This window comes from Alosa alosa, chromosome 7 (assembly GCF_017589495.1).
Source record: "Alosa alosa isolate M-15738 ecotype Scorff River chromosome 7, AALO_Geno_1.1, whole genome shotgun sequence".
NCBI lineage: Eukaryota > Metazoa > Chordata > Actinopteri > Clupeiformes > Clupeidae > Alosa > Alosa alosa.
Window position 1 is genome coordinate 14515995 of NC_063195.1, and position 19263 is coordinate 14535257.

General features: G+C 44.9%; 1 protein-coding gene across 1 annotated transcript; it reads left to right on the plus strand.

Moving 5' to 3' along the window:
* Window positions 1-70: 70 nt before the first annotated feature.
* On the plus strand, window positions 71-18967 carry samd1b (sterile alpha motif domain containing 1b). The gene is made up of 7 exons (XM_048247396.1): window positions 71-1381; window positions 3347-3629; window positions 11093-11169; window positions 11590-11650; window positions 13924-14029; window positions 16585-16699; window positions 17669-18967. Exons 1-7 carry the CDS (start codon window positions 152-154, stop codon window positions 17816-17818), a joined length of 2022 nt encoding a protein of 673 aa, XP_048103353.1. The 5' UTR covers window positions 71-151; the 3' UTR covers window positions 17819-18967.
* Window positions 18968-19263: the final 296 nt, after the last annotated feature.

Genomic DNA, 19263 nt, shown 5'->3' on the forward strand with positions numbered 1-19263 from the left:
AAGCGCACATCGTGGCCAACGCAGGCGTACAGCAGGCTGCTTCCGCTTCATTCCTAGCCGGGCTCGGAGCGGATCGGAGCTTTCAGCGTCACTTCGGAGACAACAAAACCGAGACGCTCGGGCCAAACCCAACGAAACCCACTCGGAAAACATGTCAGAACCCAAATACCGCGACTGGATTTTGGAGACTATCGATTCGCTGCGGTCTCGAAAAGCCAGACCGGACCTTGAGAGGATATGTCGAATGGTCCGAAGGAGACACGGGTCAGACCCAGATCGCACCCGTGCAGAACTGGAGAAACTGATCCAAGAACAGACAGTGCTTAAAGTTAGCTACAAGGGCTCGATTTCCTACCGGAACGCCGCGAAAGTGCAAAGGAAAAGCCGAAAAAAGAGTGAGCTCACGCCCGACCGCAGTAGCGGCAGCGGCGAGTCACTGGGCGAACAAGCCAAACACGCCACTTTCAACAACAACGGCGACAGCGCGCACAGCCTCACGGACCAAGAGGAGTTTGGAGACAAGGACCCCGACTCCACGGAGGCGAGGCAGAACCTTGACCCCCACCCCCCGGCCCAAGCCCAAGCCCCAGCCCCAGTCACTGTGTCGGAGAAGAGCGAAACGGTTTTGCCTCAGACTAGCGGAAACAGTTGTGTCAGTTGTGGCGCAACGGACTGCACTGTCGGGAGCGGCTGTGGCGTGAAAGCAAGTGCACCGAAAGACAAGAGATTAATGCCACAAGCTGGAGGGAACTGCAACTCGGCCGACTGCTCGAAAGACATGAAGAAGGACGACGTGTGTGATGCCGCGAGTCAACACAACACCAAGTCAACAGCAGCAGCGCGAGAGGAGACGCACTCGCCTAGCCGCGAGGACAACGGAGATAAGGCAAAGAAAACTTGCACGAGTGCTAGTTCGAGCAGCAGCAGTGGCGGCGGCGGTGGTGATGTCGGCAACAATAATCACCTCAGCCGAAAACTGCAACCGACGCTCAAACCCAAACTCCGCGCCGCTGTCGGCCCAACGAAGGGGCCGAGCGAGGGCGAAGCATCGGACCAAGCCAGCGCCGATTTGGGTGACCGGCTGGTGGAGTCCGTACGAAGTCTGACGGAGCGGAGTCGGGCGTCCGCCGCAACACCACGGGCCCCCACGCCGCTAGGTCTGAAGGAGATCCTCGGCTACCTCAGCACGCAGAGCGGCCTCGGCGAGGAGAAGCTGACCCGCAGCCGAGTCAAAGCCGTGCTGGAGCGAGAGGTGGCGAGGGGTCGCCTCCGACGGACCCACCTCGGCCACATCGCCCTGCCTACGAGGGGGATGGGGGCCGCCAAGCCACCCGCGAGACTTCTGAAGAGCGCACTGCAGGACAGACAGCTCGCGAAGAAGGTAACTTAATATTATATACACGTCCCGAGCTCGGCACGGTGTTACACCGTGTCTGTCCGTAAATAAATGATGACACACCTCTTAATTTCTTAATGGCAAAGACACGGACACGTTCGCACCGTCTAATTCCCGTCACTGTCTTTCCTTTCTGTTTTCCGTCAATAACTAACCTGCCTCACATGCAAACTATTTTCATGGCGCGGCTGTAGGCCTGACCCACGTCAGTCTCGGTTTAAAGGGACGTCTATGGATGTGAGTGAGTGTGTCTGTGTGTGAACAGAACGGGTGGCTCACGAGCTGACTGGGCTCTGGGGAGCGGTGGGTCGAGCGAAAAAAAAAGAAAGAAAAAAGGGAAAAAAACCGACACCAAACATGTTCGCTTTGCAAGACACGCATCTGTAGGCTGTGTGTGTGTGCGAGAGCGATCAGTCAGTTTTGATTCAGTGTGTGTGTGTGTGTGTGTGTGTGTAATTGAGACAGAGAGAGAGAGAGAGAGCACAAAAGGTGCATAGCGTGTGTGTGAGAGCTGGGGCTAGCGCCGTGCGTTCAATCTGGCGCGGCCGCTTCTCTTGTTCTGTACCAGGATCCACGCACACCCTCACACATGCGCGCGCCTCGAGGAAGAGAAAGACAGAGACGGAGAGAACATCGTTGTTAAACCCGCAGTCGAAGCAACAACGTGACTCCCTCAAGTGTCATTTATCTTCTGAGTCGTGCGCTAACGGGGTGGATTTCGATGGCGTTGCGTTGTCGTGGATGATTTGGCTGTTTTATGTCCAATTTTCGGGGGAAAGTTGTGCTGGATGTTTTTCACTAGGCGGTGTCCGTAAGTTAGAGGCGCTCCGAAGAGAAGGAGGGGTGACTGGTGGAGAGGAGGGGGCAGACTATGAGTCTCGCGCAGATCCCGGGCGAGCCTCCGCTCGCTCAGTAGCCTACCTCGGTCATGCGAGGTAAAAAAAAAAAAAAAAAAGCACGCGCGAATGGCGGAAACTCGGTTCGGGCAGAGGCGAGAGCCCTAACCGCCGATGTTGGTTTAAGCCTCTTATTTCCGTTTGTGCGACTCAATCCCACTGCCCATCTCTGCTATGTGTGTTATATCGCCGCCCCGTCCAGTTCTTATTCTCCCTTTGGTTGAACATGTTTCTTCTTTCGGTTAATGCATATTTTTGTCAAGGGGGAGGGGGGGGGGTAGTAGGCTATTGGCTGGAAAGGTGATAAATGAGTTGAAAATAAACGTCGCGAAGCGCTCTGACTGTGTTGTGCCAATGGAAAAAGGTGGAGCGGCTTTTGTTGCGACATTGTGTAGGTCACAGGCAGCTCGGTCCCTTGAAACGGCACGCACGCGTTGTCACAAACCCCTGGACGTAAAGAGGTCGGGACTGAGGGGAGCAATGAGGAAACGGACGTTTCAGGGGCACGCATGCCTGATTGGTGTGTGTCGATGTAAAATTGTGTGTGTGTTTCGCGCTGGGCTGACATTTTTACAGTGAAAAAGATTGGTGCTGAGTAATCTCGCACGGATGACAGCGTCTCCCGTCACTCAAAACAGAAGCTAGAAGCGAAACAAAGCAGCGAAACTGCTTGTGACATTTCCCTTTCTCCACTTTATGTCTCACGTATATCACAACGACGGCCCTTTGCAGCTCTGAGTTCCATTGAACCGGGTTCAATTGATGAACTCAAGCGACGGATCACCTTGCTCGGCAGCAAAGCTTCGCGCTGCCCCAATGTAAGAGCGAAGCCAGAAATCTAGTCCACCGGAGCAGCAAATAATGCACGGGTAGTTCCCAAGTCACAGTTAAAACGACCAAATAACATTACATGTTTAAGGTGTTTTTTGCTTTTGTTATAAGCGACTGCCGCTCTTTGGGCACAGTCTTCCAGATTAATTGCCATCATGCGAATTGCCATCAGAGAGTGGTGGAAAGAGACCGCGGTCTTACTGTGACTGCCGCTGATTGACAGGTGGAGCCGAAACGAGAGGAACAGACGATGGAGGTGGACAGCAAAGTGAAGGCACAGAAAAAGGATGACAAGGAAGAGGAGAAGAAAGAGAAGGAGAAAGAGAGGGAGGTGAAGAGTGAAAGGAAGGCAGAGGGAGATGAGCAGGTGCCACAGGCGAAGGTCAAGGGTCATGCCGATGCTACAGTGGCGAAAGCAGTGCCACCCCCCTCCTCTCCCACCACCACCCCGACCCCAACCACCCTGAACCACACTGTCAAGACAGAGGCCCAGCTGAGTGATGAAGGTAAGGTGTGTGTGTGTGTGTGTGTGTGTGTGTGTGTGTGTGTGTATATGTTAGGAGGATTTAATGTGGCCTTTCTATGCCTTTCCACGTCCAATGTTTTCTATGTTTTCCTTTACCATGCTACTCATACTACATAACTATATGTCATTATAGAGGAGTTTTAATACGGCTTCCTCGGTGTATGCATATGCATTATATGCTGGGTTAAGCGGCTGCAGACATACCATATCCCAAAAATGAAATGATACAGCATGATCCATGCCCTTAGGCAAGGTCTGTGCTGTCTCTGCTAAATAAACAAATTCAAGCTTTTATGGTCAGGCGATAGCCTAGGGAAGCCAGTCTCGAATTGTTATCAAAACGTGAGTCTGGTAACACGCCATTTGGATTTGATTATGGGGCGTGTTTCAACTGACACAGGGGGAAAATGGTTCTGCACGCAATTGGATAGACCTAACCAATCAGAGCCACAAAATATATGAATCCAGTAGGACAGAAAACATCCTTCCTCTTGACAAAAGCCTTATTTGCTGTTTTTCTGTTTGTCTTTTAATGTTATTCCGCCGTTGATGTCTTGTGCAACAGACACGAAGCGGAATCTAAACATCTTGCTTCTCCAGCATTTTTGTTGCAAACAAAATCAACTCAAGTAACTTACGCTCAGTTGACGTGGATGACTACGTTATCTCATCTGCTCATCTGTCCATCATCGTATAAAGCCCGTCCAGACGATTTGATTGGCCCGAAACACCTCTGGGTGGGGAATAGAGACTTCTCAATGGAGTGACTCCAGACCGAATTTCCGAACTCAAATGTTGTGGGCGGGGTAAATTCAGGCTGGATTCTAGGCTAGTAGGGAGAGGCTGGAACTATCTAATAGAGATGTAAACAGCCTCTTACTAGTCAAAGGCACATTCCATTGGGTAGTTAACAGTTATACAGTATGCCTAGACCCCATTGGAGCAACACTGGAGGTTTTAAGATGGAGGTTGTGCATCGTGGGAAATATAGCAACCTTTGGAAATACAACACACTGTTGAAGCTTAAACCGGTCTGACATCTCACAGAAATCAGTGTGTAGTCAGGATCACTTCTACTTCTCCACAGTCTATATGTGCTATGAACAGCTACATCAAATATTATAGAAACCTTTCTGAATATAAAAAAATGTGGGAAAAAAAGGATTAGAGGCAAGTCCAAAACCTGGAAAGAGATGTATGATTTATGTGGTATATCTGGTGTATATAATTGTAGCCTAGAAGCTATAACAGCAACATGTTGCTTATGATTATATGATTGATGATATGAGAGTGGCATACTGTATAAAACGATTTATTAAAGGGCCAAATGAGTTACTTAATGAGACTTGCACTTGCTGCTAATGTAATTTTACTGAAAGATGTGTAACAAACACATACAAACAATTGTATCTGGACAAAAAAGCATTTGGAAACACAAAACAAAACAAAAGGCATAGAGTGTCCACTTCACTGCTTAAAGTACAGTCATCTGTACATTTTAGTTGCTTTAGGTGAAACTGCTACTGTAATGGTCAGGGGCGCCTGCAGGAATTAATGCTATGGTACGCACACCCGACCCATCGCCCCCCCGCAAAAAAAATGAAATACGCGTAGACAATATTTGTCCGTTTCCCGGTTTAGCCGTGCATTGGTCAGCAAAAAAATAGCCTACATAGCATAACAACATCCACATGCAATAATACAACAACAACGTCTACTATGACCTATTCATTTGGACAACTTGATACAGCCCTATACAGGCTAAAGTTACCTTGTTTTGTTCTTGACGTCTGGCTTTAAACAGCTGTAATGCAGTCTAACGTTCTGACAAGCACACCAATTGCCTACCTTGTTCTTGCCCATCTGGAATAACTCCTCTAGCCTTGCTGCCTCCATACTTTCTGTTGTTTAAACTTGTGATCCATCATGAGTATTGAATTAGTGAATTAGCTCAACATTGTGTGCTGATAACCATATATAGATAGATAGCCGAGTAAAAGAAAACAAGTAGCCTACGTGCCTGCATGCGTATTGTGTCTCCTGCTCAAACAAAATGTGTGCGCGTTAATTTTGATAAGTGTTCACTAAGTTACGTAATAGAAAATTGTAAATAGCCTGATGGCAGCTAATGGGATACTGTGCATAGTTGGGAAGGTATGGTGGGCCAATTTGGTGTGAATACACATTACACACACACAGGGAAATTTTATCTCGTTGTTGAGCCTGGTGGTACGCACAGTGCGTACGGACGTACACCTGCAGGCGCGCCTGGTAATGGTAACCTCTTAAAAGGTGAATAAGACCACCAATGTGCTGATGTGAGTGACCAATAAACAGGGGTGCATTTCCCAAAAGCATAGTTAGCAACTATGCTAGCAACTTACATAGTTGGAACTACAACCCCAAAACAGAAAAAGTTGAGGCGTGTAAAATGTAAAAAAAAAAAAAAAAACAGAATGTGATAATATACCAGTCTCGTAAACCCATATTTAGCAGCAAAAAGGACATAGACAACATATCAAATGTTGAAAATGAAAAAGTTGACTATTTCATGGAAAATATATGTTCATTTTGAATTTGATGCCAACATGTTTCAAAAAAAGTTGGTACGGGAGCATGTTTACCACTGTGCGGCTTCCAGTGTTGTAGTCAAGTCACTATGCCTCGAGTCCGAGTCCAGGTTCGAGTCCTCAGTGTTCAAGTCCGAGTCAAGTCTAAGTCATTAAAAAAAAAATCCAAGTCAAGTCCGAGTCGAGTCCACTACTCATCCGAGTCAAGTCCGAGTTCAGTCACTATTGATCCACGTCGAGTCCGAGTCGAGTCGCTATTGATCAAGTCGAGTCCAAGTCCAGCACTAAAGTAAGCATAGCCTACATGTCGTTCCATTTTTTTCCATTGCAGATGAAATCCTTAAAAGCAAAATGGACAATCTTCTGTCTACAAGCAGGGGTGCCATCACTTGTGTGAAAGTAGTATTGCCAAATTTCTTGCCAAACCCAATGTGTTGTATTTATTATAACGGAGAGAATACCATACCATAGCTATACCATAGCCTATAGGCCTACTCATAATAAATGAGCAATCCACATCCTAATCACACAGACCATTAAGTCACATTATGCTGTTACTGACTGCTGACAATTGTATAGGCAGTGTTGTAGAAGTTCATACTTAAAAAGAGCTAGATGGACGTTGGAGTAGGCCTATTTTGTAAGAGGTAGTGTGGATCATAAAAGGGCATTAAAATTCTGGCTGTTAAATAGCCTGCACAATTTTAGCGCAATTTGGGAGGGACAGAAACAGAGCAGGGCCCGTCTTGGTAGCTTCTTTCTGACTCCCGTGACGTGAACACTGGCTACCGGAAACTGCATAATTATGTTATCACTTCACTGACACTATGGAGACATATTTCACGTCAACAATAGAGATGAAAACTAGCTTTAGGTTAACGGAGATGTAGATCATCTGCCTAATTAATTTATTTGTGCAACAGGCCACGTTCATTTCAGCGAGATGAGTGAAATACATGTTTTTTTAAGCTGCCATCGCCATACTATTTTCTACGATATTCACCTGTTAGAAATAGAACACGTTTCTATTTCCTTATTTTTCGTGCAGTGGATTAGGCTATCAAATCGCTCGTTTGAACAGTAACAGTAATCCAGTTCATTTGTGGTTTTAAATATAGTTGTTTCTGGCCTACCCACGAGAGGTTCAGTTTGTCAGTTTCACTTGCGCAGACACGTAGGCCTACATTGACACTACATGGACACTCTACTAGGCAATTTAATGTTGTGCTTCTATATTTTATGACACCAAAATTAAGAAGTATGCTATATCTTGATCGGGAAAACGTTTAGTTTATTTTTCTTTCATCCGATAATAGCCTGCTGCAAATTAACAGACAGAAGCACGGCAGGGCACGCCCCGAATGAAAATGAATGAATGGAACCTCGCTTCTCGCGTCAGTCAGGGAAAACACTGTTCACCAAGTCAAGATGATCAGCTATCCAGCAGCAGTGTAATCTTAGGTAATGTTATGTCATGTATGAGAACTAATATTGCCTGGCAATAGCCTACTACATTGAAATAGCGGCGGCCATTGGTGTTAAAGTTAACGTTAGTTTGCTTTGCATGTGAACATGATGTGACTTGCTATAGCCTACGACACGAAGCAGTAGCCCAACATTCCCTTGAACTAAAATTACTATTACGAATAATTTAGATATTAAAATCATATAGCAAATTATAGCCTAATGACATACTACAATTATAGCCTTATGATATATAAAAAGTTCGAGTCATTCAGTGCTCAAGTCCAAGTCAAGTCACGAGTCTCTAAATTTAGCTAATGACTCGGACTCGAGTTCGAGTCTCGGACTCGAGTACTACAACACTGGCGGCTTTCCCTCTTCATAACAAAATTCTGTAAATGTTTTAGGAACTGAGGAGACCGTTTGTTAAAGTTGATAATGAAATGCTGTCACTAATGCTCCTCCACACCCTCATAGATGTTGGGTATCGAACTGAGCACTAAACAAGTTGGATAGGTTGGATACTTGGATAGGCCCTCTCCTCTTTAGCCCAGATGAGTCCATGATTTCCAAAAAGATTGGCAAATTTTGATTGGTCTAACCACAGGACCTTTTTTACCTCAGTCCATTTTAAACAAGCTCAGGCCCAGATAAGATGGTGGTATTTTCTGTATCATGTCTTAATACAATTTTTGGATGCATTTTTGGAATTGAGTATCAAACTGTGCACATAAACCAGTGTTTCTCAAAGTGTGGTCCGGGGACCACTGGTGGTCCGCAAGCAGACGGGATAAAATATAATATAGATGAGTTGTTTGCAACATTGATCCAACTTGTATGTAAATCCAAACAGTTCTGCAACACTGCTTATGTAAGATATGCCAGTTTAAATCATATGAATCCTCTGACACAATAAGCAAGGTGCAAAGACAATAAGCAAGGTGGTTCAGTGAGTAGGTCTGTTGTGTAATACACTGTTGAAATCTTTTTTTTTAGCTAGGTGGTCCGTGAGGGTTTTTTTTTTTGGTTATGTGGTCCTTGGTCTGAAAAAGTTTGAGAAACACTGACATAAACAATGGTTATCAGAGGTTTTCCTGAGCCCATACAATGACAGGTCTGGAAACAGGTCTGGTGTTGATACAGTGCCATCTGAGGTCCAAAAGACCACGGCCATCCAATTCGTTTTTCAGCTCTTTCCCTTGTTTCAGAAAATCCAGATTTCTCTGGATTCGCTGAATGTTTTAATTATATTATGTCCTGTAGAGGATGAACTCCCCAAATACTTTACAATTTCATATTAAAAAGCATTAAAATTACATTGTTTCATCATTTGTGCACATGGGTTTACACAGAGTGATGAATACCCCTACATCTTTACTTCTAAGAGACCCTGCCTCTCTGGGATTGTTGAAAATGGCTTCAACAATCCTTTTTCCGCATGACATGGGGAGGCTTGATTTGTTTCTGTACAGAAGACCAATCTTTTGCCTCAGCTTTTTGGTAAGATAGTTTATATGGAAAGAGAACTTTTGTTTTTCATCAAGCCAGATTCCCAGATACTTTTACAGCGCTGTGGAGGAATTTTGGCCCACTCATATTTGCAGAAATGTTGTAAATGAGTCATATTGGAGGGTTTTCGAGCATGAACCGCCATGCCACAGCATCTCAATAGGATTCAGGTCAGGACTTTGAGTAGGACACTCCAAAGTCTTCATTTTGTTTTTCTTCAGCCATTCAGAGGTGGACCTGCTGGTGTGTTTTCGATCATTGTCCTGAACCCATTGTCCTGCTACAGAACCCAATTGTTTGGTAGCTTGCAGAATGAGGTTCCATTCCGCAGCAAACAGATGGCCAGACATTTGCCTTCTGGATTTTTTGGTAGACAGCAGAATTCATGGTTCCATTTATCACAGCAAGTCTTCCATGTCCTGAAGCAGCAAAACAGTCCCAGACCATCATACCATTACCACCATATTTACTGTTGGCATGATGTTCTTTTTCTGAAATGCGATGTTACTTTTATGCCAGATGTAACGGGGCACACACCTTCCAAAAAGTTAAACTTTTGTCTCGTCAGTCCGCAGAGTATTTTCCCTAAAGTCTTGGGGATCATCAAGATGTTTTCTGGCAAACATAAGACAAGCCTTAAATGTTCTTTTGCTCAGCAGGGGTTTTCCTCTTGGAACTCTGCCATGCAGGCCATTTTTGTTTCTTTCTTATGGTGGGGTCATAAACACTGAGTTTAGCTGAGGCAAGTGAGGCCTGCAGTTCTTTGAATGTTGTTGTGGGGTCTTTTGTGACCCCAGTCATCATGCGCTTTTGGGGTAATTTTGGTCGGCCGGCCACTCCAGGGAAGGTTCACCACAGATCCATGTTTTCGCCATTTGTGGATAATGTCTCTCACTGTGGTTCGCTGGAGTCCCAAAGCTTTAGAAATGATAGATCTCACTTACTTACTTTCTTTCTCATTTGTTCCTGAATTTCTTTGGCTCTTGCATTATGTTTAGCTTTTGAGGATCTTTGTTTTGGTCTACTTCACTTTGTCAGGCAGGTCCTATTTAAGTGATTTCTTGATTGAGAATAGGTGTGGCAGTAATCAGGCCTGGGTGTGGCTAGAGATATTGAACTCAGGTGTGATAAACCACAGTTCCAACGTACGTTTGTGTACACTGTCGTAAAGTTAGTTAGTTCAAACTATACCTCTCGACCTGTAGTAAAAAGCATAGTTCCGGGAATCTTCATGTCAAAGACGTCACTGACGGCAGTTATTTGTGTGCAAATTCAAAGCCGTCGTTCATTTAAGGTCAGCATCAGCCTATATAAACCAATTAATTTACTTCATGACCATGAATGAAAAAAAAAACGGAAAAAAAAAACAGGTGATTCACAGATTAAACTAAAGTAGTCCATCATTAGGTCTCTGTTATTTGCAGGTGTGGCAGTCCACGTTACTATACGTCATTAACCACCAGTTAAGACTACTGAAGTTTGGTAACTTAGATGTTGGTTTATTAAACAATGCATGGTACCATGTTAGTAAAAAGCTAACCTCCGTAGTTGTATGGGAAGCACACCCCAGAACGGTATGAAGTGTGAAAGATAAACATAACTGTATGAAGTGTTTGCTGGACACATTGCTGGCCCTGGTTTGTGACAGTGGTGGGAAATGAATGTGTTGGACAGCAGGATAGCCTGACAGACCTCCAGGGCACCATAATGTAAAGCTTTGAATATTGGTTCAGTGAACAAGTGTGTCAGTTCAATTCAATTCAGATAGGTGTGTTGGCAATGGCTTTTCGTGTGCAGTGTTGCCAAAGCACATTGTTACATTTAAAGCAAAACAGAGACAACAACCAACGATCAAGGTTTGAATATTGGTTCAATAGTCTCTCTTCTCCCTCTCTCTCAGTGGTGGAGCAAAGTGTGTCTCAGGTGGAGGAGGAAGAAAAAATGGACACAACTGACCAGCAACCCCCAGACACACAGGTAACACACACACACATTTATTTGAGGCGGCGATAAACACTCTTCAGACTCGCATGTAACCACACACACACACACACACACACATTAAAAACTGATTTGAGTTGGGCTCATGTATAATCTGCCCCCCACACACACACACACTCACACATCACACACTCCTCTTCATTTATTTATTTTGTCTAATTTGGTCCATTTCTAACACGGGCGTTCATCCATCTCTCTCTTTCTATGTCTCCTTTCTCATTCTCTTTTTTTCACTGTATGTCTCCTCCCATCCCTCTCTCCACCTTCTCTCTCCCCCCTTCACTCTCCCTCTTTCTCTTTCTCTCTTTCCCCCTCTCTCTCTTCCTCTCTCGCTATGTTTCTCTTTCCCCCCCCCCTCTCTCCCCCTTCTCTCTCTGTCCTCCCCCTCTTTCTCAGGATCCAGTGGTCATGGTGTCTGATGCCCCGTGCCTCACTTCCTCTGTTGCCAGTAAGAGCTGTAAGTTCTTCTTTCATTCTCCTTTGCTTTGGCCTACACATTGTGTGTGTGTGTGTGTGTGTGTGTGTGTGTGTGTGTGTGTGTGTGTGTGTGTGTGTGTGTGTGTGTATGTATGTGTGTGTAGAGCTGCTGTTGCCATTAGCCTACACATTGTGTGTGTGTGTGTGTGTGCGTGTGTGTGTGTGTGTGTGTTTGGAACATGTGGCTTGCCATGGCGCGTTTGTCCATTGTGGGTGAGGTCTGGGCTATCTCATGGGCATGTGCCCGTGGCACTGGAGCGTGAGTGCATATTGAGGAGGCGTTGCTGCTGCTGGCGTGAGGCCGGCGGGGACACTAAGACAGTCCCAGTGGGGCTAACACGGGACCTCAAGGACCCGGGTTCGAATCCCGCCTGCGGCCAGTTCCTGAGCCTGAACCCATCAGGGGCAGCCGTGGCCTACTGGTTAGCGCCGGTTTGAACCCCGACCAGTAGCAGGCACCTAACCCCTCACTGCTCCCCGAGCGCCGCTGTTGTTGCAGGCAGCTCACTGCGCCGGGATTAGTGTGTGCTTCACCTCACTGTGTGTTCACTGTGTGCTGAGAGTGTTTCACTAATTCACAGATTGGGATAAATGCAGAGACCAAATTTTACTCACGGGATCAAAAGAGTATATATACTTATAGAGTATATATACTTATATCTCTCTCCCCACACTTGCTCTTCCCTGTACTAACTAGATAAAGACAAAAAGCCCAAAACATATACTAACAAAATCGATATCTGTTGAGTAGTGTCATTGTCATGGAGAAGTGACAGGGTGATCAGACTCAGATTGTGTGTGTATGGCCGTGTGTGCATGGTTGTGTGTGTATGGCCGTGTGTGCATGGTTGCGTGTGCATGGTTGTGTGTGTTTGGCGGGTGTGTGCATGTGTGTTTGACTTTATCTCCCACTGTTGTCAGGTTCCGGTGGTAAAGGATGTGTTGTTGTGATATGTTGTGTTATGACTCTGGATCTCACTCTGTTGTCAACTTGGGGTGTGTGTTAAAAACTATATCTGTTTGGTTTGGACTGAAGAGGTGTGTGTGTGTGTGTGTGTTTCTCTCTCTCTCTCTCTCTCTCTCTCTCTCTCTCTCTCTCTCTCTGTGTGTGTGTGTGTATGTGTGTGTGTGATGCTTGTGATACAATGCTTGTGGGGTGTGAGCGTATGTGAGTGAGTGTCAGGCTAGAGGTGTGTGTGTGTTCTAATTCTAATCACATATTTCTCTAATCACACATATCTCCTCAAAAAGTTAACAATTGAGAAGGTCTGCGTGCTAACCAGACTAGAAGTGTGTGTGTTTGGGCATGTCTCTGTTAATGACTCTCTTTGAGTTGTCAGGCTTAGGCTCTGAGATTTAAGTGTGCTAGTGATATATATTGAGAGTGAAATGATGTATTGTGTGTGTGTGTGTGTGTGTGTGTGTGTGTGTGTGTGTGTGTGAGAGAGAGTGTGTGAGAAAAAAAAATAGATGACTGTGTTCTCTCTGTGTGACTCTCTCTCTCTCTGTGACTCTCTCTCTCTGTGTGTGTGTGTGTGTTGGGGTGAGTGTGTGTGTGTGTTGGGGTGTGTGTGTGTTCATGACTCTCTCTTTGTGTGTGTTCTCTGGTTCGGACTGTAAGATGGAGGTGTGCGCATGTGTGTGTGCGCTTGCGCGTGTGTATGTATCTATGTGTGTTTATGACTCTCTCTGTCTCTTTGTGTGTGTGTGTGTTCTCAGGTTCGGACTGTAAGATGGAGGTGTGTGTGCATGTGTGTGTGTGCTTGCGTGTGTGTATGTATCTGTGTGTGTTTAGTATAAGTAAAGGTATATATACTCTTTTGATCCCGTGAGGGAAATTTGGTCTCTGCATTTATCCCAATCCGTGAATTAGTGAAACACACTCAGCACACAGTGAACACACAGTGAGGTGAAGCACACACTAATCCCGGCGCAGTGAGCTGCCTGCAACAACAGCGGCGCTCGGGGAGCAGTGAGGGGTTAGGTGCCTTGCTCAAGGGCACTTCAGCCGGGCCTACTGGTGGGGGTTCAAACCGGCAACCCTCCGGTTACAAGTCCGAAGCGCTAACCAGTAGACCACGGCTGCCCCAATTAATTTATGACTCTCTCTCTGTCTCTTTGTGTGTGTGTGTGTTCTCAGATTCGGACTGTAAGATGGAGGTGTGTGTGTGTGTGCGCGCGCTTGCGTGTGTGTGTGTATGTATCTGTGTGTGTTTTAAGACTCTCTCTGTCTCTTTGTGTGTGTGTTCTCAGGTTCGGACTGTAAGATGGAGGTGGGCGTCTCGTCCTGCCTGCTGACCCCGACGGCGTCTCCCAGAGACCTGGGGCCCTCCGAGGAACGAGGGATGAATGGAGGAGCGTAAGTACAGAGGGAGAGAAAGAGGGATGAATGGAGAATTGGAAGTATAGAGGTAGAGAGGAATGAACGGAGAAATGTAGTACAGAGAGAGGGAGGGAGAAACGGAGGAGTGTTACGGAGGAAGAGACGGAGACCAAACTAGGAAGTGTGCTTTAGCACCGCAGATAGCCGCTGAAACAGAACCCCTCCTAGTCCTGCTTAGACCATCTTTAGTGAGATACTTAAATCTTAGAATTTGTAAGACAGAGGAGTGTTCATTTCACTAGCCATTGGAGTTGTATGCCATATATGGAGTTCTATACCATATATTTATATTTTTAAGTTAAAATGATCGCTTGAGCTCATTACAACATCTTCAAATGGAACCTTCAGAATGTTTAGTCTAACAACAGTCTAATCTCATATTTGTGTCACTAGTGCAGTGCCCGTTCAAACATGCTATTCCTGTAGCCCAATTACATGCCTGCAGGTAGGCCTGCTTTGAAAATAGAATAGGGAAAAACATAATTCCAGGTAAGTATTCAATAATGAATACAGATAATATAATAAATGTGAAGTGAGCAGAATTGGCATGGCTGCATGTGACATTTTTTGCAAATCAAAATGACATAATCCTAACAGCTGTTTTGAGTCATGCTTAGCCTATTGAATAACTTGATAATAGAGAAAACAAACCATTTTGTGGAATGATGCATCATCATATGAAATTTGCAACGGTGTGACTCAAAAATAGTCTCTGGTGGCCTATAAGTGACATCACACTCTGTCTGCCACTCATTGCTTGTCGCTGGTTATGCTTTGCATGTGTGGCATTCTGAGACTTTCTTTAATTCGCGACCATTATCGCTCGTTTCAATTTAGGACCTTGAAGCTGGAATTGTCGTTTGCTTATTCAAAGTCTAAAGACAGTCCAAAGTAGCATGGGCTATTCGAAGTGTCCGTTTATTGCACATCATTTTTTACGTCATTTTGAAGAGCCACTGCATAGCCTACCTGTGTGTGTTGGTGTGTTGTTGCAAAATCCGCGGAGTCATTTTATGCAAGCAAACCGCATACAGGGGGTCTTTATTGTTCAGGTCAGACATGTTAACACACACTCGCTTAACTTTTTCGCTTAACTTTTTACCCGTGTAACCTACAATGATCCAGTTCTGCCAAATCCCTGCTTCTATCCTCACTGGTAGCTTACAGTACAGTGCTGTGTGGGAGGGGGAGTGGCTCTCGGCGAATGCCAATGTGTGCTTCTTTTCTCCGATATATTTAACGAAATTGGCACTGCACTTACTAATGCCCGTAGCAAGACACCTGCCAAGTTTGAAATCAGTCTGACAAACAGTCAGATATGCGAGATATGTGTGCCACAGACATTAGGACAGACACACAGATGCTTCTTGCTTTATAGATAGATGATCTCACTTCTCAATGAGTTTGCAGCTGTTGGGCTTCCTGATGAATTTCCACTTAATGTTTACAAATGTGTACAACCTGAAAAGGCTAATTTATCTTAATAATAACAATGTGCACATTCAAAAGCACAATTGAATGCCAGACTACTCAGTGAAAAACATGTACCCTATTTGTTTTCCAAGTTGCCTTTGTTAATAAGAATCTAGACAGGGAATACATTTAAATGTAAAATGCTCACAGAATAGATAAATAGTGCAGTTCTGACAGTCATCTTGGTTCTTTCCACTAGTCATTTTCATGATACTAAGGCCTAAAGCAATATACTGTGATGTCAAACACAGAGGCATAGGGTTAGTAAGACCTTAAATATATTGGTAACCTTGACCATGAAGTTAAAGTTGGTATTTTAACTGGTATTTAGCAGACGCTTCTACTCAAAGTGACACGGACTCGCAAAGGTCAAGTTCAGGAATTGAACTTGGGTCGACTGATTGTCAGGTGGTGACGTTGTCACTGCTCAAGTATTCAGGACAAACATCACTGTCCGTTGCCCTTAAAGCTGCAGTTGGCAAGATTTTTTTGATTATATTCACTGAAACCGACACTATGCTCCAACAGAAGAACATAAATCAGCCGTTTTTAGAAAAAAAACGCACTTCTACCTCCACCTAAAGCCTATTATTTGTTTTGCAAAAATCCACAACTACTGGTTCTTCTGGCCCAATCAGAGCAGGGCTGTGTGAGATCTGACTGTCAATCACAGTCTGGTGCAGTCTGGTGCGCACTGACAAGCACAAACTCGATGAGAGGGTGCTCGGTGGTAGTGGGGGAGGGGCATGAGAGTTGTAAACATTCAGAATTTTGTCCCCTCAATCTGTCAGACTTGCCAACTGCAGCTTTAATAATCAGTATAGTTATGTAGTTTGCCTTAAATATTCAGCGTTTGTGTTGTCTATGGTTGTGTGAAGCGCTTTGAGTGGCCATTGTGCTAGTACTAAAAAGTACTGCAATTCATTCAATGGGTTGACTGATTACTTTTGAACAGCACATTAAAATGATATCGTATCATTGTTTATTTGTTGTTTATTTCTTTGTTAATATTTATTCTGCTTTTATGTTGTTTATTTATTAATTGTGTGTGTGTGTAGGTTTGTGAAAGTGGAGAGTGGCAGCATGAACCCAGTGGAATGGACTGTAGCGGACGTGGTCAACTACTTCACCTCAGTGGGCTTCCCAGAGCAGGCACTGGCCTTCAGGACGCAGGTAATGATACGAACGCGCACACACACACACACACACACACACACACACACACACACACACACACACACACACACACACATATATATAAACACACACACACACACACATATAAAACACACACACACACACACACACACACACATATATATATAAACACACACACACACACACACATATAAACACACACACACACACACACACTCACACACATGCAAAAACACACACATACACTCACAACCTCACCAGGAGATGCCACAGCAAATTCTTTAAACATGACCCAGCGCTGACAGAGAGCCAGTGTTATGGTTATTAATACTGTAATGACTTGTGCGAGGCTTGACTCACAACATGCAGCTTTATTGCTGGTCAGGAGCAGGGGCACAGACCCAGCACACTCTAGGGAAGTCAAGAACACTCATGCATCATACACACAGGGTTGGACACAGCCACACCGACAAGAAGGGTCACACATGAGGTAGAACTAAAAAGGGAATCGCACTACACTAAACGTACATAAACAGTAAATAAAGATAAAGACATACAGTAGAGAATAACCCCCCCCCCCAGTTCTCCCAGAATCCCCAGTGTGAAGCATTGTGGGAGGCGTAGCACGCAGTGTCCTACTCCGAAGCTACAATACCAAAAGATCTGAGATTGTATTTCATTGGGGTTACCTGTTCCCTCATCCCTCTTTCCCTAAATGAAAAGGGAAAGGCTCTCTTTATTGTAGGCTGGCTACAGAGCTGAACTGGGCTAATGTTCGGTTGGCTCTTACGTTTCTTCCTGATTCTATTCTACTTCAACTCTACTGGAATTCTATGGTCTATGTAGTTCCATATGTATCACTAAAGCCTTCATTTTCCTGGTTCCTCTGAGTAACTTGGCACAATGGCATTGATACTGACTCTGATTGATTCGGACTACATTTCCCATAATTCCTTGATTTTTTTTCTTCTCTGCTCTCCGCAGGAGATAGATGGCAAGTCGCTCCTCCTGATGCAGCGGAATGACGTCCTCACCGGCCTCTCCATCCGACTCGGCCCCGCTCTGAAGATCTACGAGCGGCACGTGAAGGTTCTGCAGAAGACGCACTTCCAGGACGAAGGCGCTTTCTGCTGATGAGGACAATGCACACACACACACACACACACACACACACACACACACACACACACACACACGCGCGCACACATGCTCACACACACGCGCACACACACAAATACATGCTTGTAAAGACATGTTTGACATAATCTCTTACATGCAATCATGCATGCACTGACTCATCGCCATACATACTTTACACTCATAGCTTTGCTTATTTGTATTATACTCATACTGACACATGGACCTTTGACAACAAGTATGTATGTATGGATTCCAGTGCACATTTATGAACTGACACATACACACATGACATACACACACGACATACACACACACACACACACACACACACACACACACACACACACACACACACACAGAGAGAGAGGAACATTTCTAGCATTCACTCTGGACTTCTCCAATATAATGGACCCTGTCAAGAAAAAGGATACTCATAATTACAAAAATATTCTTTCGGCAGATCCTTGAAAAATTTTTTTTTTTTTTTACAGTGGATTGATTGTATTGGATTGCATCGTGGATTGCTGCGGAGGATTTACGAACCAGTTGGAATAAAGGAAAGAAACTGTTTTCTCTTTGTCACGTACGGATTAACAACACAAAGCCTGCGAAGAATAATAATAATTGATGGATTACATTTGGCCAGTGAGATGCCCCTGTGTGGCGGACTTTCTCCTTTCCTGATGTGATCCAACAGGGGGCGCCATTTCCCCACTAGTCACCACAGACCAGATTCAGCAATAACAACCAGTCAATCAGTCCAGCAGACTCAGACACATGGACACACACACACACACAACACACACACACACACACACACACACACACACACACACACACACACACACACACACACACACACACTCTCTCTCTCTCTCCCTCTCTCTGATCTACCCACAGAGACCCATCTGGCTTTGATTGCGATTGCGATTGCAATTACGGCTTGAGTTGTAAGCCTTTCGAGACTAATGCTGAGGGCATGTTCGAGAATGTCAGGCTTGGAGCAACCAGGAGTATCACCCAACAGGTTGAACAGCTGGAATAGACCTTTTTGGCCCCCCTGGTTGGGTTCTTTGTTCTGACGGACCTAAGTGCGTATTTATATTCCAGCACAAATCAGAACTTTATGTGGTACTATAACAACCCCCCTCCTATTTTTCCTCCTTGCTTATTGCACAGAATTGTATATGTGGGTTCTGTTGTTGCCGTTGTTTTCAAAAGTTACAAAAAACATGAGCTCCAAGGCCAGCAGGAAATGCTTTGGATCTGTTTATCTTGTGTTGTGTATGTTTTTTTTTATTATTATTATTATTGTTAAGCATATGTCTTTTTGAATTGCAAAAAAAAAAGAGAAACTGGAGCAAATTGAAACCTTTTCCCCTCAAACCTTGACACCGGCAGTCCCACATAAGTACGCAGGGGTCTGATTGGTTCCTCTG